Source organism: Electrophorus electricus, chromosome 4 (genome assembly GCF_041902795.1).
Source record: "Electrophorus electricus isolate QZ-2024a chromosome 4, ASM4190279v1, whole genome shotgun sequence".
NCBI classification, from domain to species: domain Eukaryota; kingdom Metazoa; phylum Chordata; class Actinopteri; order Gymnotiformes; family Gymnotidae; genus Electrophorus; species Electrophorus electricus.
Window position 1 is genome coordinate 849408 of NC_137500.1, and position 13478 is coordinate 862885.

Consider the following 13478-nt stretch of genomic DNA (forward strand, 5'->3'; position numbering starts at 1 on the left):
TTCCTGCATTCGTCTCATCTCATTCGGACTACTGTAGCTCATTGCTTCTTGGGGTTAGCCAATCTTCATTAGCACGATTACAGTTAGTCCAAAATGCTACAGCCCTTCTACTCTCTAGCACAAAAAATACATGACCACATTACACCAACTCTACCATCCATATACAAGCTTCAAGTTTAATTCAAAATTCAGTCCAAAGTTTTATACATCATCAAGAGCACTGAGATCAGTGGTCAAAGTCTAAGATAAACCGAGCTCTCGCAGTGCTGGATTTGGAACAGTCCTGTTTCTAAGAGACACATGGCATAAAAATGGCAACTGTAAACTGAAGACCTCAACTTTAAACAGGAAAACGCTGCCCGTTTCCTGCAGCCTAACAAATCAAATTAGTTCCTCACTCTGAGCTGTGTGTGTGTGTGTGTGTGTGTGTGTGTGTGTGTGTCAGCCCCAGGCTCTGACCTGACCATCAAGGTGTCAGGCAACACAGTGGAGCATCAATTACAGGGTCTGAGGTCCTCCACGCGCTACACCGTCAGCATCAGCAGTCAGCTGGATGACCTCAGGAGCTTCGGCACAGCCACCACCTCCTTCATCACTGGCAGCGGTTAGTGCCCAGCTTCCAACAGGTCCCAAATCAGTAGGACGTGCTGGTGTGATCGAGCATGTACAGGTCCAAGATCAGTAGGAGGTGCTGGTGTTATCAAGTCTATACAGGTCCCAGATCAGTAGGAGGTGCTAGTGTTATCAAGTCTATACAGGTCCTAGATCAGTAGGAGGTGCTGGTGTCACTGAGTCCATACAGGTCCCAGATCTGTAAGAGGTGCCACACGCAACTACAGGTTCTAGATCAGTAGGAAATGCTGGCAGAGTCAAGCCACATCACTACAGCTCAAAACTAAAGGTTTATTGTGGAAGATCAGTTTTTAATGGTGTTATTGTTAATGGGTCTTCACTGCTCCTCCACATTTGTTTGCCATGTTTGTGATAGGTCCTGGGGGAAAAGGGGAGGGGCCTCGGGACCTGAGGGCCAGCCAGGTGACACAGCACACAGCTGTTTTGTCGTGGAAACCACCTGCGTCCACCGTGACGGGCTACAATCTGACCTATGTCACTGAAGGACAGGAGATTAAGGTGACACTGACTCACAGAGCATGGGCTGGCATGTTTGATAAGTGCAGTGAACCTAAGACTACAAATCCCAACAATTACTATATTGAAAACTAGTAAGTAATGTGACTCATGATAAATGATGACACAGTGTACTGATGAACAGCAGTGCTGGCTGTAGATTATGACCGGAAATGCTAATGCTGTTTCAGTTAATTGAACCACTGGTAATCAATTAGCATTCTGCAAATTAAGCCTCCTAATTTTTAGGAAGTGATGGTTGCTCCCGGCGTCACGGAGCTGAGGTTGACTGGGCTGCATCCCGGATCGGTGTACACGGCACGGCTGCAGGGCAAGAGAAAGGGCATCTACACAACCTCCAGCTCTACAGAGTTCACAACAGGTACATGTGCTTTAGAGCCACATGCCTCCTCTGCTCAGACTGCTCTAACCTGTACACACGTGTGCTCCAGATCCCTAAGACTGCTCTAACCTGTACACACGTGTGCTCCAGATCCCTAAGACTGCTCTAACCTGTACACACGTGTGCTCCAGATCCCTAAGACTGCTCTAACCTGTACACACGTGTGCTCCAGATCCCTAAGACTGCTCTAACCTGTACACACGTGTGCTCCAGATCCCTAAGACTGCTCTAACCTGTACACACGTGTGCTCCAGATCCCTAAGACTGCTCTAACCTGTACACACGTGTGCTCCAGATCCCTAAGACTGCTCTAACCTGTACACACGTGTGCTCCAGATCCCTAAGACTGCTCTAACCTGTACACACGTGTGTTCCAGATCCCTAAGACTGCTCTAACCTGTTTGCACCTGATATGGCCCTATATCCAATGGAATATTCCCATGCCTCATACAGTTCCATTACTGCCATTATGTATCAGTGAGGGCCATTTTCCTGTATATATGATTCCTAATAAATAAAAATATTTAAAGCATTTTTCCTCTCTCTCAATTCAGTTCAATTGAATTTAATTTATTCGCCCTCTCACATTCTCTCTCTATCTCTCTACCTCTCTCCCTCTCTCTCACTCCCTCTCCCCACATCCCTCAGGGTCTCTCCGGTTCCCATTTCCCACTGATTGTTCCCAGGAGCTGCTGAATGGAGTGCGGGAGTCGGGTGTGGTTGAAATCTTCCCTGATGGGAAGGAGGCCAGACCTATCAGGGTGTACTGTGACATGGACACTGATGGTGGAGGCTGGATGGTAAGGGGTGGAGGCTGTGCAAAACACCATCCGTCCATCCATCCATCCGTTTGTCTGTATAGCATAAAGCACGTGACCTTCAGTTATTAATTCCAAAATGCAGCTCAGCTATCCTCAAAAAACAACTACAGTCAACAAATCAAAAGATGTGTGTATGCTGTTAGACAGACACACCTCTCACAGTTCATCTTACAGAACGCTTTCCTTTATAGTAAAATAGATGGAATCGACCAACCTCACTGAATTACTTTGACATTTCTTGAAGATATTTTATCTACGTCAACACTGTTCTCCATACTTGCTGGTCAAACTTCAGAAATTGTGTTTTTATTGTTAAGTATTTTTCCAGAGCTTCTGTTCTAACAGCTTTTATTTAGTAAACAGAGAGTTTGAATCTTTAACGTGGGTCATTAACTTGTGCTCAGGCCTTACAAGCATGTGATTAGACAGTAATAGGATTTTAATACAGTATGAATGTTGACTTATCCTAATTTCATCTAGATATAATTTCCTTAATTTTAGGAGTTACTCTATACACAGTAACCATAATTAAGCTAATTTAATTACTCTCTCTGAAAAAATATCACATGAAAGAAATTTGGCAAAATAACATTTCTGAAAACAATTCAAGTGATCCTTAATCTTAAATTGTTTCTGCGTGTTTCCGTGTGCAGTGGACTGGAGAGGTACTGTTTAGAATTTACTATACTGCAGAAAAAACACACCTGTCCACAAAAACCTCGTTATGAGGATGGGTTGCCTAGCAATCACATCCACACATTTGTTCTCATGATTGTAAATAGAGATGTGTGTGGGCGTCTGTGTGTGTGTATGGGTGTGCGTGCATGCATGTGTGTATGTGTGTGTATACATGTGTGTGCATGCATATGTTTTCCAGGTCTTTCAGAGAAGAAAGGATGGGAAAATCAACTTCTTCAGGGGCTGGCAGGACTACAGAAAGGGCTTCGGCGATCTGGAGGGGGAATTCTGGCTTGGTGAGGAAGTCATTTGTCACATTGGGGTCGTTTCCATCAGTATTCATCCACATTAGCACACATCATCAGACAGAAGCTCCATGCCTGAAATGTCACTAAAACACTGGCATAATGGCAACAGAGGTAAAGAGGAGGTGACAGAATCTACCTTTATTACAGTGACCTGTGACCTGTGACCCTATATGTGATCTCTAATCAGGAATCACTGTAGCAACAGCTTTCCTGCAGTGCAGCAATACAAAGCATATGTGTGTGTGTGTGTGTGTGTGTGTGTGTGTGTGTGTGTGTGTGTGTGTGCGCGCACGTGTGTGTGTGTGTGTGTGTGTGTGTGTGTGCATGCCTGTGTGTGTATGTGTGTGTGCTCGCATACACGCATGCACCCATGTGATTGTGTGTGTGTGTGTGTCTGTGAGTGTGTACCTGGTGGTTGGTGTGTGTATTGTACAGGATGTTGGGGTGTGTATGTGTGTGTGTACCTGGTGGTTGGTGTGTGTATTGTACAGGATGTTGGGGTGTGTATGTGTGTGTGTACCTGGTGGTTGGTGTGTGTATTGTACAGGATGTTGGGGTGTGTATGTGTGTGTGTACCTGGTGGTTGGTGTGTGTATTGTACAGGATGTTGGGGTGTGTATGTGTGTGTGTACCTGGTGGTTGGTGTGTGTATTGTACAGGATGTTGGGGTGTGTATGTGTGTGTGTACCTGGTGGTTGGTGTGTGTATTGTACAGGATGTTGGGGTGTGTATGTGTGTGTGTACCTGGTGGTTGGTGTGTGTATTGTACAGGATGTTGGGGTGTGTATGTGAGTGTGTACCTGGTGGTTGGTGTGTGTATTGTACAGGATGTTGGGGTGTGTATGTGTGTGTGTACCTGGTGGTTGGTGTGTGTATTGTACAGGATGTTGGGGTGTGTATGTGAGTGTGTACCTGGTGGTTGGTGTGTGTATTGTACAGGATGTTGGGGTGTGTATGTGAGTGTGTACCTGGTGGTTGGTGTGTGTATTGTACAGGATGTTGGGGTGTGTTGGGGAGGAAAGGGGAGGTTGTCACTGAATGTCTCTCAGGTGATGACAAGTTTCTACACATTTTACAATAAGGGTTGGTGTGCTCTGCTCCAAGAAAGATTCATCATTGTTTATGTTGGGTCATATTATTGAATATTAATACTGATATTAATGTTTATATATTATTAATATTATTTCTCTGTGTCTCAAATCAAATCAAATGTACTTTATTGTCATAACGGTGTCAATGTATAAATGAATAAAAGTTTTTATAGAGGATCAAAAATTAATAAATAAAATAAAAATATACAAAATAACAACAACAACAAAATGTGTTAATTTCAATATTGGCACCAAAATGGAATACAAATACTAAATGACAACAGTAACACTGGATGACAAACAATCTAAATTATTGTGAATGTATCTTTTATAGCATTTTCTCTGATTTCATGGCAGTCCCTCCCTCTTTCTCTCTCTCACTCCCTCTCTCTCTCTCTCTCTCTCTCTCCCTCTCTCTCTCCCTCTCTCTCTCTCTCCCTCTCTTTCTCTCTCTCTCTCTCTCTCACTCTCTCTCCCTCTCTCTCTCACTCTCTCTCCCTCTCCCTCACTATCTCACTCTCTCCCACTCTCTCACTCACTCTCTCATTCTCTCTCTCACTCTCTCTCCCTCCATCTCTCCCTATCAATCTCTCTCTCTCCCTCTCTCTGTCCCTCTCTCTGTCCCTCTCTCTCTCCCTCTCTCTCTCCCTCTCTCTCTCTCCCTCTCTCTCTCCCTCTCTCTCACTCTCTCTCCCTCTCTCTCACTATCTCACTCTCTCATTCTCTCTCTCTCTCTCTCCCTCCATCTCTCCCTATCAATCTCTCTCTCTGTCTCTCTCCCCCTCTCTCTCTCTCTGTCTCTCTCTCTCTCTCTCTCTGTCTCTCTCTCTCTCTCTCTCTCTCTCTCTGTCTCTCTCTCTCTCCCTCCCTCTCTCTCCCTCCCTCTCTCTCTCTCTCACTCTCTCTCCCTCTCTCTCACTATCTCACTCTCTCCCACTCTCTCACTCACTCTCTCATTCTCTCTCTCTCACTCTCTCTCCCTCCATCTCTCCCTATCAATCTCTCTCTCTCTGTCTCTCTTTCCCCCTCTCTCTCTCTCTCTCTCTCTCTCTCTCTCTCTCTGTCTCTCTCTCTCTCTTTCTCTCTCTCTCTCTCCCCCTCTCTCTCTCTCTGTCTCTCTCTCTCTCCCTCTCCCCCTCTCTCTCTCTCTCTCCTCTCTCTCTCTCTCTCTCTCTCTCTCTCTCTCTCTCTCCCTCTCCCCCTCTCTCTCTCTCTCTCTCTCTCTCTCTCTGTCTCCCTCTCCCCCTCTCTATCTCTCTCTCTCTCTTACTCTTTAGGTAATAACATACTTCACAACCTGACCAGAATAACCCCCATGACCCTGCGTGTGGATCTGAGAGCGGGTGCTGAGGCGGCCTACGCGGAGTACTCCTCCTTCTCAGTGGACACAGCCAAAAAGCACTACATGCTTCGAGTGTCCGGCTACTCGGGCACCGCCGGTGAGTCCAGCAGAGTGGATCCAGATCAGCTAGAGCTCAGAGAACATGACCCCAAGCTCATCAGATCATCAGCCACACTGTTTTACTAGCTATTGAAAACAAAACTCAGGACAGTCCTTAACAGTCCTCAACAGACCTTAACAGGCCTTAACAGACCTTAACAGGCCTTAAGTTCTTCTCTGCTGACCTCTGCAGGCGACTCGATGAAGTACCACGACAGACGGCCGTTCTCAACGTGGGACCGTGACCCCCAGCCCTTTATCACGCGCTGTGCCATGTCCTACAGGGGGGGCTGGTGGTACAGGAACTGCCATGAGTCCAACCTCAACGGCCTGTACAATACACACACCAACCACCAGGTACACACACACACACACACACACACACACGCACACACCAACTATCAGGTACATCCACATACATACACACACACACACACACACCTCAACAGCCTCTACAATACACACACCAACCAGCAGGTACACACACACACACACACACACACACACACACCCCAACCATCAGGTACACCCACACACATATACACTTACACAATTAAAGGTCTTGTACGACACATACACCAACCATGTGTCTTTATGTATGTGTGCATTTATGTCTGCATGCATTTGTGTGTGTGTGTGCATGTGTATGCATGTGTGTGTGTGTGATTTAGGGTTTGATCTGGACCACATGGAAGGGAACGGACTTCTCTATTCCTTTCACTGAGATGAAACTTCGTCCAACATCCTTTAACCCTTACACTCAGGCATAGGCGTGAGAGAGAGCAGGATGGAGAAGAACCCTACACACACACACACACACACACACACACACACACATAAACACAAACATAAATATTGTGTAACCACATCGTGAAGGTCTTTCACCTAAAGACTCAAATGTCATAAAGGACATTTATCATTCTATTATTTTGTACAGATTTTGGATTCTCTGTATGTAATTTTGTCCTATAGGATATTATGCGCTCCCTCATCTCCCTCAGTCCCATAGTAAGCTACAGCTAAAAGGGGTCTTATGGACAGATATGTGATGTGTGGATGTGTGCACTCCATCCGCACCTTTTGTTTCCTGATGTGTGTTATACCTTCAGCCATTCTCAGATGTTGTATGTTCTAATGAAACAATATGGTAAGAGCCAACATTGCAAGTATCAGTTGCAAAACTGATGCTGGAGGAAGTCTTAAGAGATAGATGAGCAATCTAACAAAATGAAAAAAAAATTTTTTATAATGTGCTGTGAGCTCAAGTATTCCTGATGAATTTGGGCTCGTAATAATGTCTTTCAGCCACATTAACTGAAAAGGCACCTTGGAATTACAATATGATATCCAGCACATTTCATGCAGCCTTGATCTGATTGGTACAAAATATTTTAGTATTTAAATTCCTTGACTAACAGCACCAAATTTCCCCATCTCTTGTGTATAACCATAATCTTCTCTCTAACAAGCAGTGTTGTAATTCTCAGACAAAATGGGTGATGTACTGATATATGAGAGGTTGTTTTTATTCACGACCCCAATGGATATTACTCCCATAATTCTCCTGCTCCAGGAGGTGCACGTTCAGTGCTGCCATGGATCCAGATTACACAATTTCTGCCTTGAACTGAATTATGTCCTGAACACGTTGCAATATTAGAGTGGACTACACCCTTTCCTTAGGGAAGCAAGAAGGTGAAGTTTGCATGTAGCCACTACAGTAGTCTATAAGATTATATCCATGTTAACCACATTCATTATTTGTAAAGATTTTGAAATTAATTGCTGTGTCCCCACTGGCTCAACATGTTGGGGGTAACAAAGACAAAATGGAAAACTCCGAACAGAGCTGATTTCTTTACTGTACTTTAATACTCACACCCAATATTCTCCACTACCCCAATTTTGAAATGTCAATCTTTCTCCTGTAATATAAAATATTAATTTATTTTACTATATAATACAAAACTAATGATTTAAATACATGTTTGTGGCAGAATGAATATTTTAGGACATTATGGTTTCCCATAAATGGGTTAAGCTTAGTCTTGGACTACATTTGAGTGCCTCTGGAAATGTTTACTAGTGTAGGTATTGGTCTTACTCTGAGAAAGAGGCTCTATATGCCTTTAAGACGCTTAACTATTGTAGATGAAATTACAATTCAATTTGCAATTACTAACTCCTCTAAAAGTGATACTTGAAACACAGTTCTTCAAAGATCTACTTCAGTTGCAATATTGTTTGTGACTTTAGACACAATATTCTGAATCACGCATATTTGCTGATTTACTAAACACTTAACATACACTTAACATAACATGTTAACATACTTAAGATCATGCTAACCGTACGGAAAGCACTGCCATTCAAACACTGTTTGTGTGTCCCTTCAGTGCACCACACAGCAAACAGCTGCTATTGTCTAATCACAAATAACCTGCATTCTCAACAAATTGTTCTAATTGTTTTAATTACCCTGTGAAGGAACGTTTATGCAAAGCATGAGGTAATCTCTGTGTTTGGAAATACTGAGCTCAACAACATTCCGGAAACACGGGCACAGGCAGAGTAGTGCTACATGATCATTTGGGATAACTCATCCTCTGGATCAGTTTCCATTGGAGTACTGAAGTCCGTGAATGGTTTGACAGTAAGGTTAGATTTGCAAACTTGTTCCTTCCACCTTATTCCCTGTTCCTCATCCCAACTGAGGAAATGTTCTCAGCATGGCAGTGGAGGGTGGTGCTGTAGGGTCTTTCCAGGAGTGGATTCACCACAGCAGGTGATATTTCAAACCATAACAGGTGATATTTCAAACATCCAGGAATAGATTCACCACAGCAGGTGATATTTCAAACATCCAGGGATAGATTCTCCACAGCAGGTGATATTTCAAACGTCCAGATGTAGCTTCACCAGCAGGTGATATTTTTCATTCTGTCTCATGAGAGGACTTAGTATGGGATATTGATGAGGCTCAGCTTGATCCTGTCTGATGGCGATTATAGCTATTTGAAACTGAAGTCTTTCAAGAGCCACCGAAAATCTCAGCACATTGTCTCAGTTATAGATTAGTGTCTCTTATAGACTCAACACATGCCACATCAGGGAGATGGGTGTTCTAATCATTAAATATAAAAATAAAATAAAGTGCCAGCTGTTTTTAAACCATGAGCACGGAGCCTGGAGACCTGGGGTGTGGGTGTCTGTGTTTCCCTTCAGTTTGACAAACTTGTCAGTGAGCATATGACTCAGAGTGAGGTAGAGAGTGAGTTAATGTCAGAGACTGTGTTAGTGAGTGAGTGTAATGATGTGATAAATGACTTTCTTCTCAGATACTTAGTGTAGAACAGAGATGTGTTAGTCTCAGTCCTGCTCACTCTATGCACTGCACATATTTCTGCATGTCTGTGCTGCTCTACACCTGAATAAACTCAACTGCTTACAGTGAGGTCCTCCATGCCCTGGTGCAGGTGTGTCAACAGTAGGAAAGAACACAGATGTCCAATACAGTAAGTCACCTAGACCAGGACTAAAAACAGTGGTGTTAACAACATGTTTTCTAACATACCAGAACTATGGCCTGATTTCTATAGAGCCACACATGTCCTGTCACAGGTGCAGGAAGCACTGCTTTCAAATCACTGCAGTAAACGTAATAAAATCAAGCTTTCACACCTTTGGTTTTAAATTTCCTGTCTAGGCCAGAGTGGAATCTAGACACTGTATGCCGGTGTTCAGAAGTCAAATAAAACCAGATATTTGTTCTTTTCTTCTCTGATAAATTTATATTCCATTGTAAATTATATTTTCTTTCTCTATTCATGCGATGCTTCCTCTACATCTGTATCAATGTTTTATTTGTAACTTGTAGTTTTATTTTTTTTAATTATTTTTATTTGCCAGTTCATGTACAAACAGATGAGATGAAATGTAATTGAACATGTGAGATAACTAGACACCAGATATAGTTGTGAAATGTCATGACATTTTGCTAAGTGTTTCCATCTAACAGTGTTGATACAGGTTGACTTTTAAAAATTATTTCAGTGGTCCTTCTTCATGTGTTTTTCCGACTTTCTAGGAAGATGAACCAGTTTATATATGAAGAAAAAATTGATCATAGCATTCATTTAAACATAACATTCATTCCATTGGGTTCTAAAGTTCTAAAGTTGTAGATCAGTTCTTATTTTTTGTGTTCTAACTTTATTGCTGCCACAGTAACAACTGGCAATGCAAACATATGTCATTAATTCATTGTTCATTAGCATTAAAATGCTGGAAATGACAAATCTTTTATTTTGATTGTCTGACGGTGTTCAACAAAATGGTACAGCTGATTACATCTCTTGCAACTTATACAGTAGAGAACTCCTGCAGTAAGCATGAGGAGGAATGGGACATACGTGATTCTTGTGTGCTAGTTATTTTAGTGGCTGTGTTAATAAATAAATAAAGTGTAATATCAGCCACTGTTTTATTTGTTGTAGGAGGATAAGTCAGCACCATGGAAATTCTTGTAGTCTTAACACATTGTTTATAGGTCAGTGCATCCACTCTGAACAGGTAAAACACCAGCAAAGGTGTCATCTATGACTTCCTTGGGAAACCTGCAGTGTTGAAGATATTCGCACATTTCCATGCTTTTCTGGTGGAAGTCTTCATTCTTACTCCAAATGCGTTTGCGTAAGGGATGGATTTCATATAGGCCTTGGAATGTGAAGAGTTGTATTACAAATAGGAATGAGAGTTCATAGTTTAGTGAGACATGGAGAAGGAACAGAAACAAGACAAGAAACAGACAAGGCAGGACCATAAGAAAGAAAATAAAATGGTGCAGAGTTTGAACAGTAGAACAATGTGGCTGTTAACGAGCTCATCAAGAATGTGGATGATGACAACTGTTTGACTCTTTACTTGTTCGTTATATCTCAATACTTTCACTTATATCAAGCTTATTCTTGTTGTTATTTGTTCATTTTATTTTCATCCATTCCTCATTGCTCCTTCTTTCACCTGAATTAACCTTCCTTTCCCTCTCCTCTGAAATGCTGAAATGATGGTGACTGCTGAGGAACACACATTCCAGTCACTGTGCAAGGAATGGAATCCAGGTAGACTCCGTAGATGGTAGACACAAGCAGTCCGGGACACCTCTCTGGTGCCGGTTTCATCTTCAGCGTTTTCATCTCAGCAGACCCTGGAGAGAGGCTTGCAGAAGAGCAGCAGGTCTTCACCACTACTGCAGCTGGTTTTCACCCTTAGCAACCAGTTTGACATCTTCAACTCTTCGCCTGCCACAGCACCCCAGACAACCACCATGGATAGTGTTTTCATTATTTCCTGTTGTTTCTCAGCTTTCACCAGGGACTCGCTGTGGTGATCAGCAGATAAAATAACACTGGCACCATAGTCCTCCATGTGGGGACAAACAACATCATGACCTGTCACAGCGAGGTCCTCAAAGAGCACTTCAAGTCACTTTTGGACACCGTCAAGAAGAAGACAGATGCCAGGGTCATCGTCTCCTGAATCCTTCAGATCTACAGACCTTCAGATCTACAGTTCCACTGCAGGCTCTGGGGCTGGTGAGATGACATCATCACCACTTTCGCAGACAACTGGTCTTCATTCTGGGAGCGACTGACTACAGGAGGGATGGACTACACCCCATCTGACTTGGTTCCCTCATCCTGTCCCAGAACATCGAGTAGGCTCTGCACTGACTGGAAGCAATGAGGATAAGCATCAGACATATAAGCACTTTAGCTGTAAGACACTTTCTTTCTCCAACAGAATTATTATTAATAATAAGTATCATTGTTATTTCTGTACATATAATTCACATCACTATGCTGACCAATGTGGACCAGAGGAGGCTGGGTTCCCCTTTTGCGTTTTGATTCCTCTGAACGTTTTTTCCTGTCAGTCTTGGGGGGTTCCTCTGGTTTGTTCCTCTGGTTTGCTCTATGGGGGCTTAGAATAGCACATCTGTAAAGCTGCTTTGTGACAATGGCTGCTATAAAAAGTGCTACATAAATAAACTTAGGAGAAAGAGAGAGAGAGAGAGAGAGAGAGAGAGAGAGAGAGAGAGAGAGAGAGGGAGTGGGAGAGAGAGAGAGAGAGAAAGAGGGAGAGAGAGAGAGAGAGAGAGGGAGTGGGAGAGAGAGAGAGAGAGAGAGAGATTGTCAGTCTGCACAAATCTTGAGTTCAGAATTGTCTAAACAAATATGGTACGAGCACAACGCACACGTACATTAAAATAGCATTTAACTATTCAAACTATGTTTGTTTTAGATCAACTATGTCTCATATTTCCCATTATCTTGGGGACATTTGATCACAGCTAGCAGATATATATTCCCTCCCCCTTCTAACACCCCCCCCCCCCCCCCCCAAACACACACTCACACAAACACACACACATCTGTAGAACCCTCTAAACATGTATTTTACTCATATTTAATCATTGTTTGAAACTGTATGATATTTGCTGACAGTGTTGTGCAATATTTACACTTGTTCCTCTGCTGGGACTCTTACCCACAATTATTCAAATATGATACAAAATTAGTTTTTATGTAGATTGTATCATTACTCTTTCCCAGACCATATTGTGTGCACTTAATGAAAATGTTCTGAACTTAATGCACACACAAAGAAACGTATTCACACACAGAAACATTCACACACAGAAACATTCAAACACAGAAACATTCACACACAGAAACGTAATCATTATGCGGTAAGAGCAAATATGGGCAAAAATATAATTGCTGCAATGGAAATGACGAAACTGAACAGGAGGAAATGGTCGTCATTGTTTACTGAGTGTGTGGGTGGTTCCTCTTTCACACCTCCATTTGATCTTAAGCCTCTGTCCTCTCATCTCTTTTCCACACTGAATGAGTATGATGGAGCATGTTGGGCTACTCTGTCTCCTGCTGTGTGGATTCATACACACGACCCACACTGGTGAGTGTTATTACTCTTCTCAAAATGTACAGATATATTTAACTCTACATTACACTACCACACTACATTAAACTCCTACACTATCACACCATCATATACGCTGCATTATCTTACCGTACTTTTACACTCTCTTTTACTTTACATTGTCCTAATGTACTAACCACAATATTTTACACCATATTACCCTACTATCACACTTTAATGTACTTAATCTTACTAAATTTACATGATCTTACTAGGTAATTCTACACTGTAGTATTCTCTACTACACTATGCTGTATTTTGTATTACTCAGTATACATGCATTACAGTATTAGATCATTATTCTCAGGTTAATCAGGCAACACACACAGTAAACAGGGGATTTATGGCTCTTTGGTTTAGTGGTGAATATCAGTAGAATTCATTTGCAGATTAACAATTGTCTTTATAATAATGGCCTCTTTTTTGATGGTATTTGGATATAAAAGGTTTTTATGTTTGATTACATCATCTCATCTGAAACATTTGGTTAAATTGAACAATAGAACCTGTGTGTCTGACTGTGTAAACTGACATCCTCTCATGCCCTGGACCCCTGAGTGCAGTACCATGATGTCCTTTGCACCCGTCACATGAAGAACGTAG

The 13478-nt window shown here is 42.4% G+C and overlaps 1 protein-coding gene across 3 annotated transcripts in view; it reads left to right on the forward strand.

The window, feature by feature from the left end:
* The window catches only part of tnxbb (tenascin XBb), a 30592-nt gene extending 22737 nt beyond the window's left edge, over positions 1 to 7855 (forward strand). For 2 of the 3 annotated variants that reach the window (XM_027020402.3, XM_027020405.3), the window contains 8 exons: positions 446 to 604; positions 989 to 1131; positions 1378 to 1510; positions 2180 to 2331; positions 3230 to 3326; positions 5707 to 5868; positions 6064 to 6227; positions 6542 to 7855. In XM_027020402.3, the coding sequence (XP_026876203.3) occupies positions 446 to 604; positions 989 to 1131; positions 1378 to 1510; positions 2180 to 2331; positions 3230 to 3326; positions 5707 to 5868; positions 6064 to 6227; positions 6542 to 6640 (1109 nt within the window). In that variant the 3' untranslated portion in view covers positions 6641 to 7855. Of the gene's footprint in view, positions 1 to 445; positions 605 to 988; positions 1132 to 1377; positions 1511 to 2179; positions 2332 to 3229; positions 3327 to 5706; positions 5869 to 6063; positions 6228 to 6541 lie in introns of those variants that run through there. The other variant, XR_014123011.1, reaches the window with a different exon arrangement.
* The last annotated feature ends 5623 nt before the right edge of the window (positions 7856 to 13478 follow it).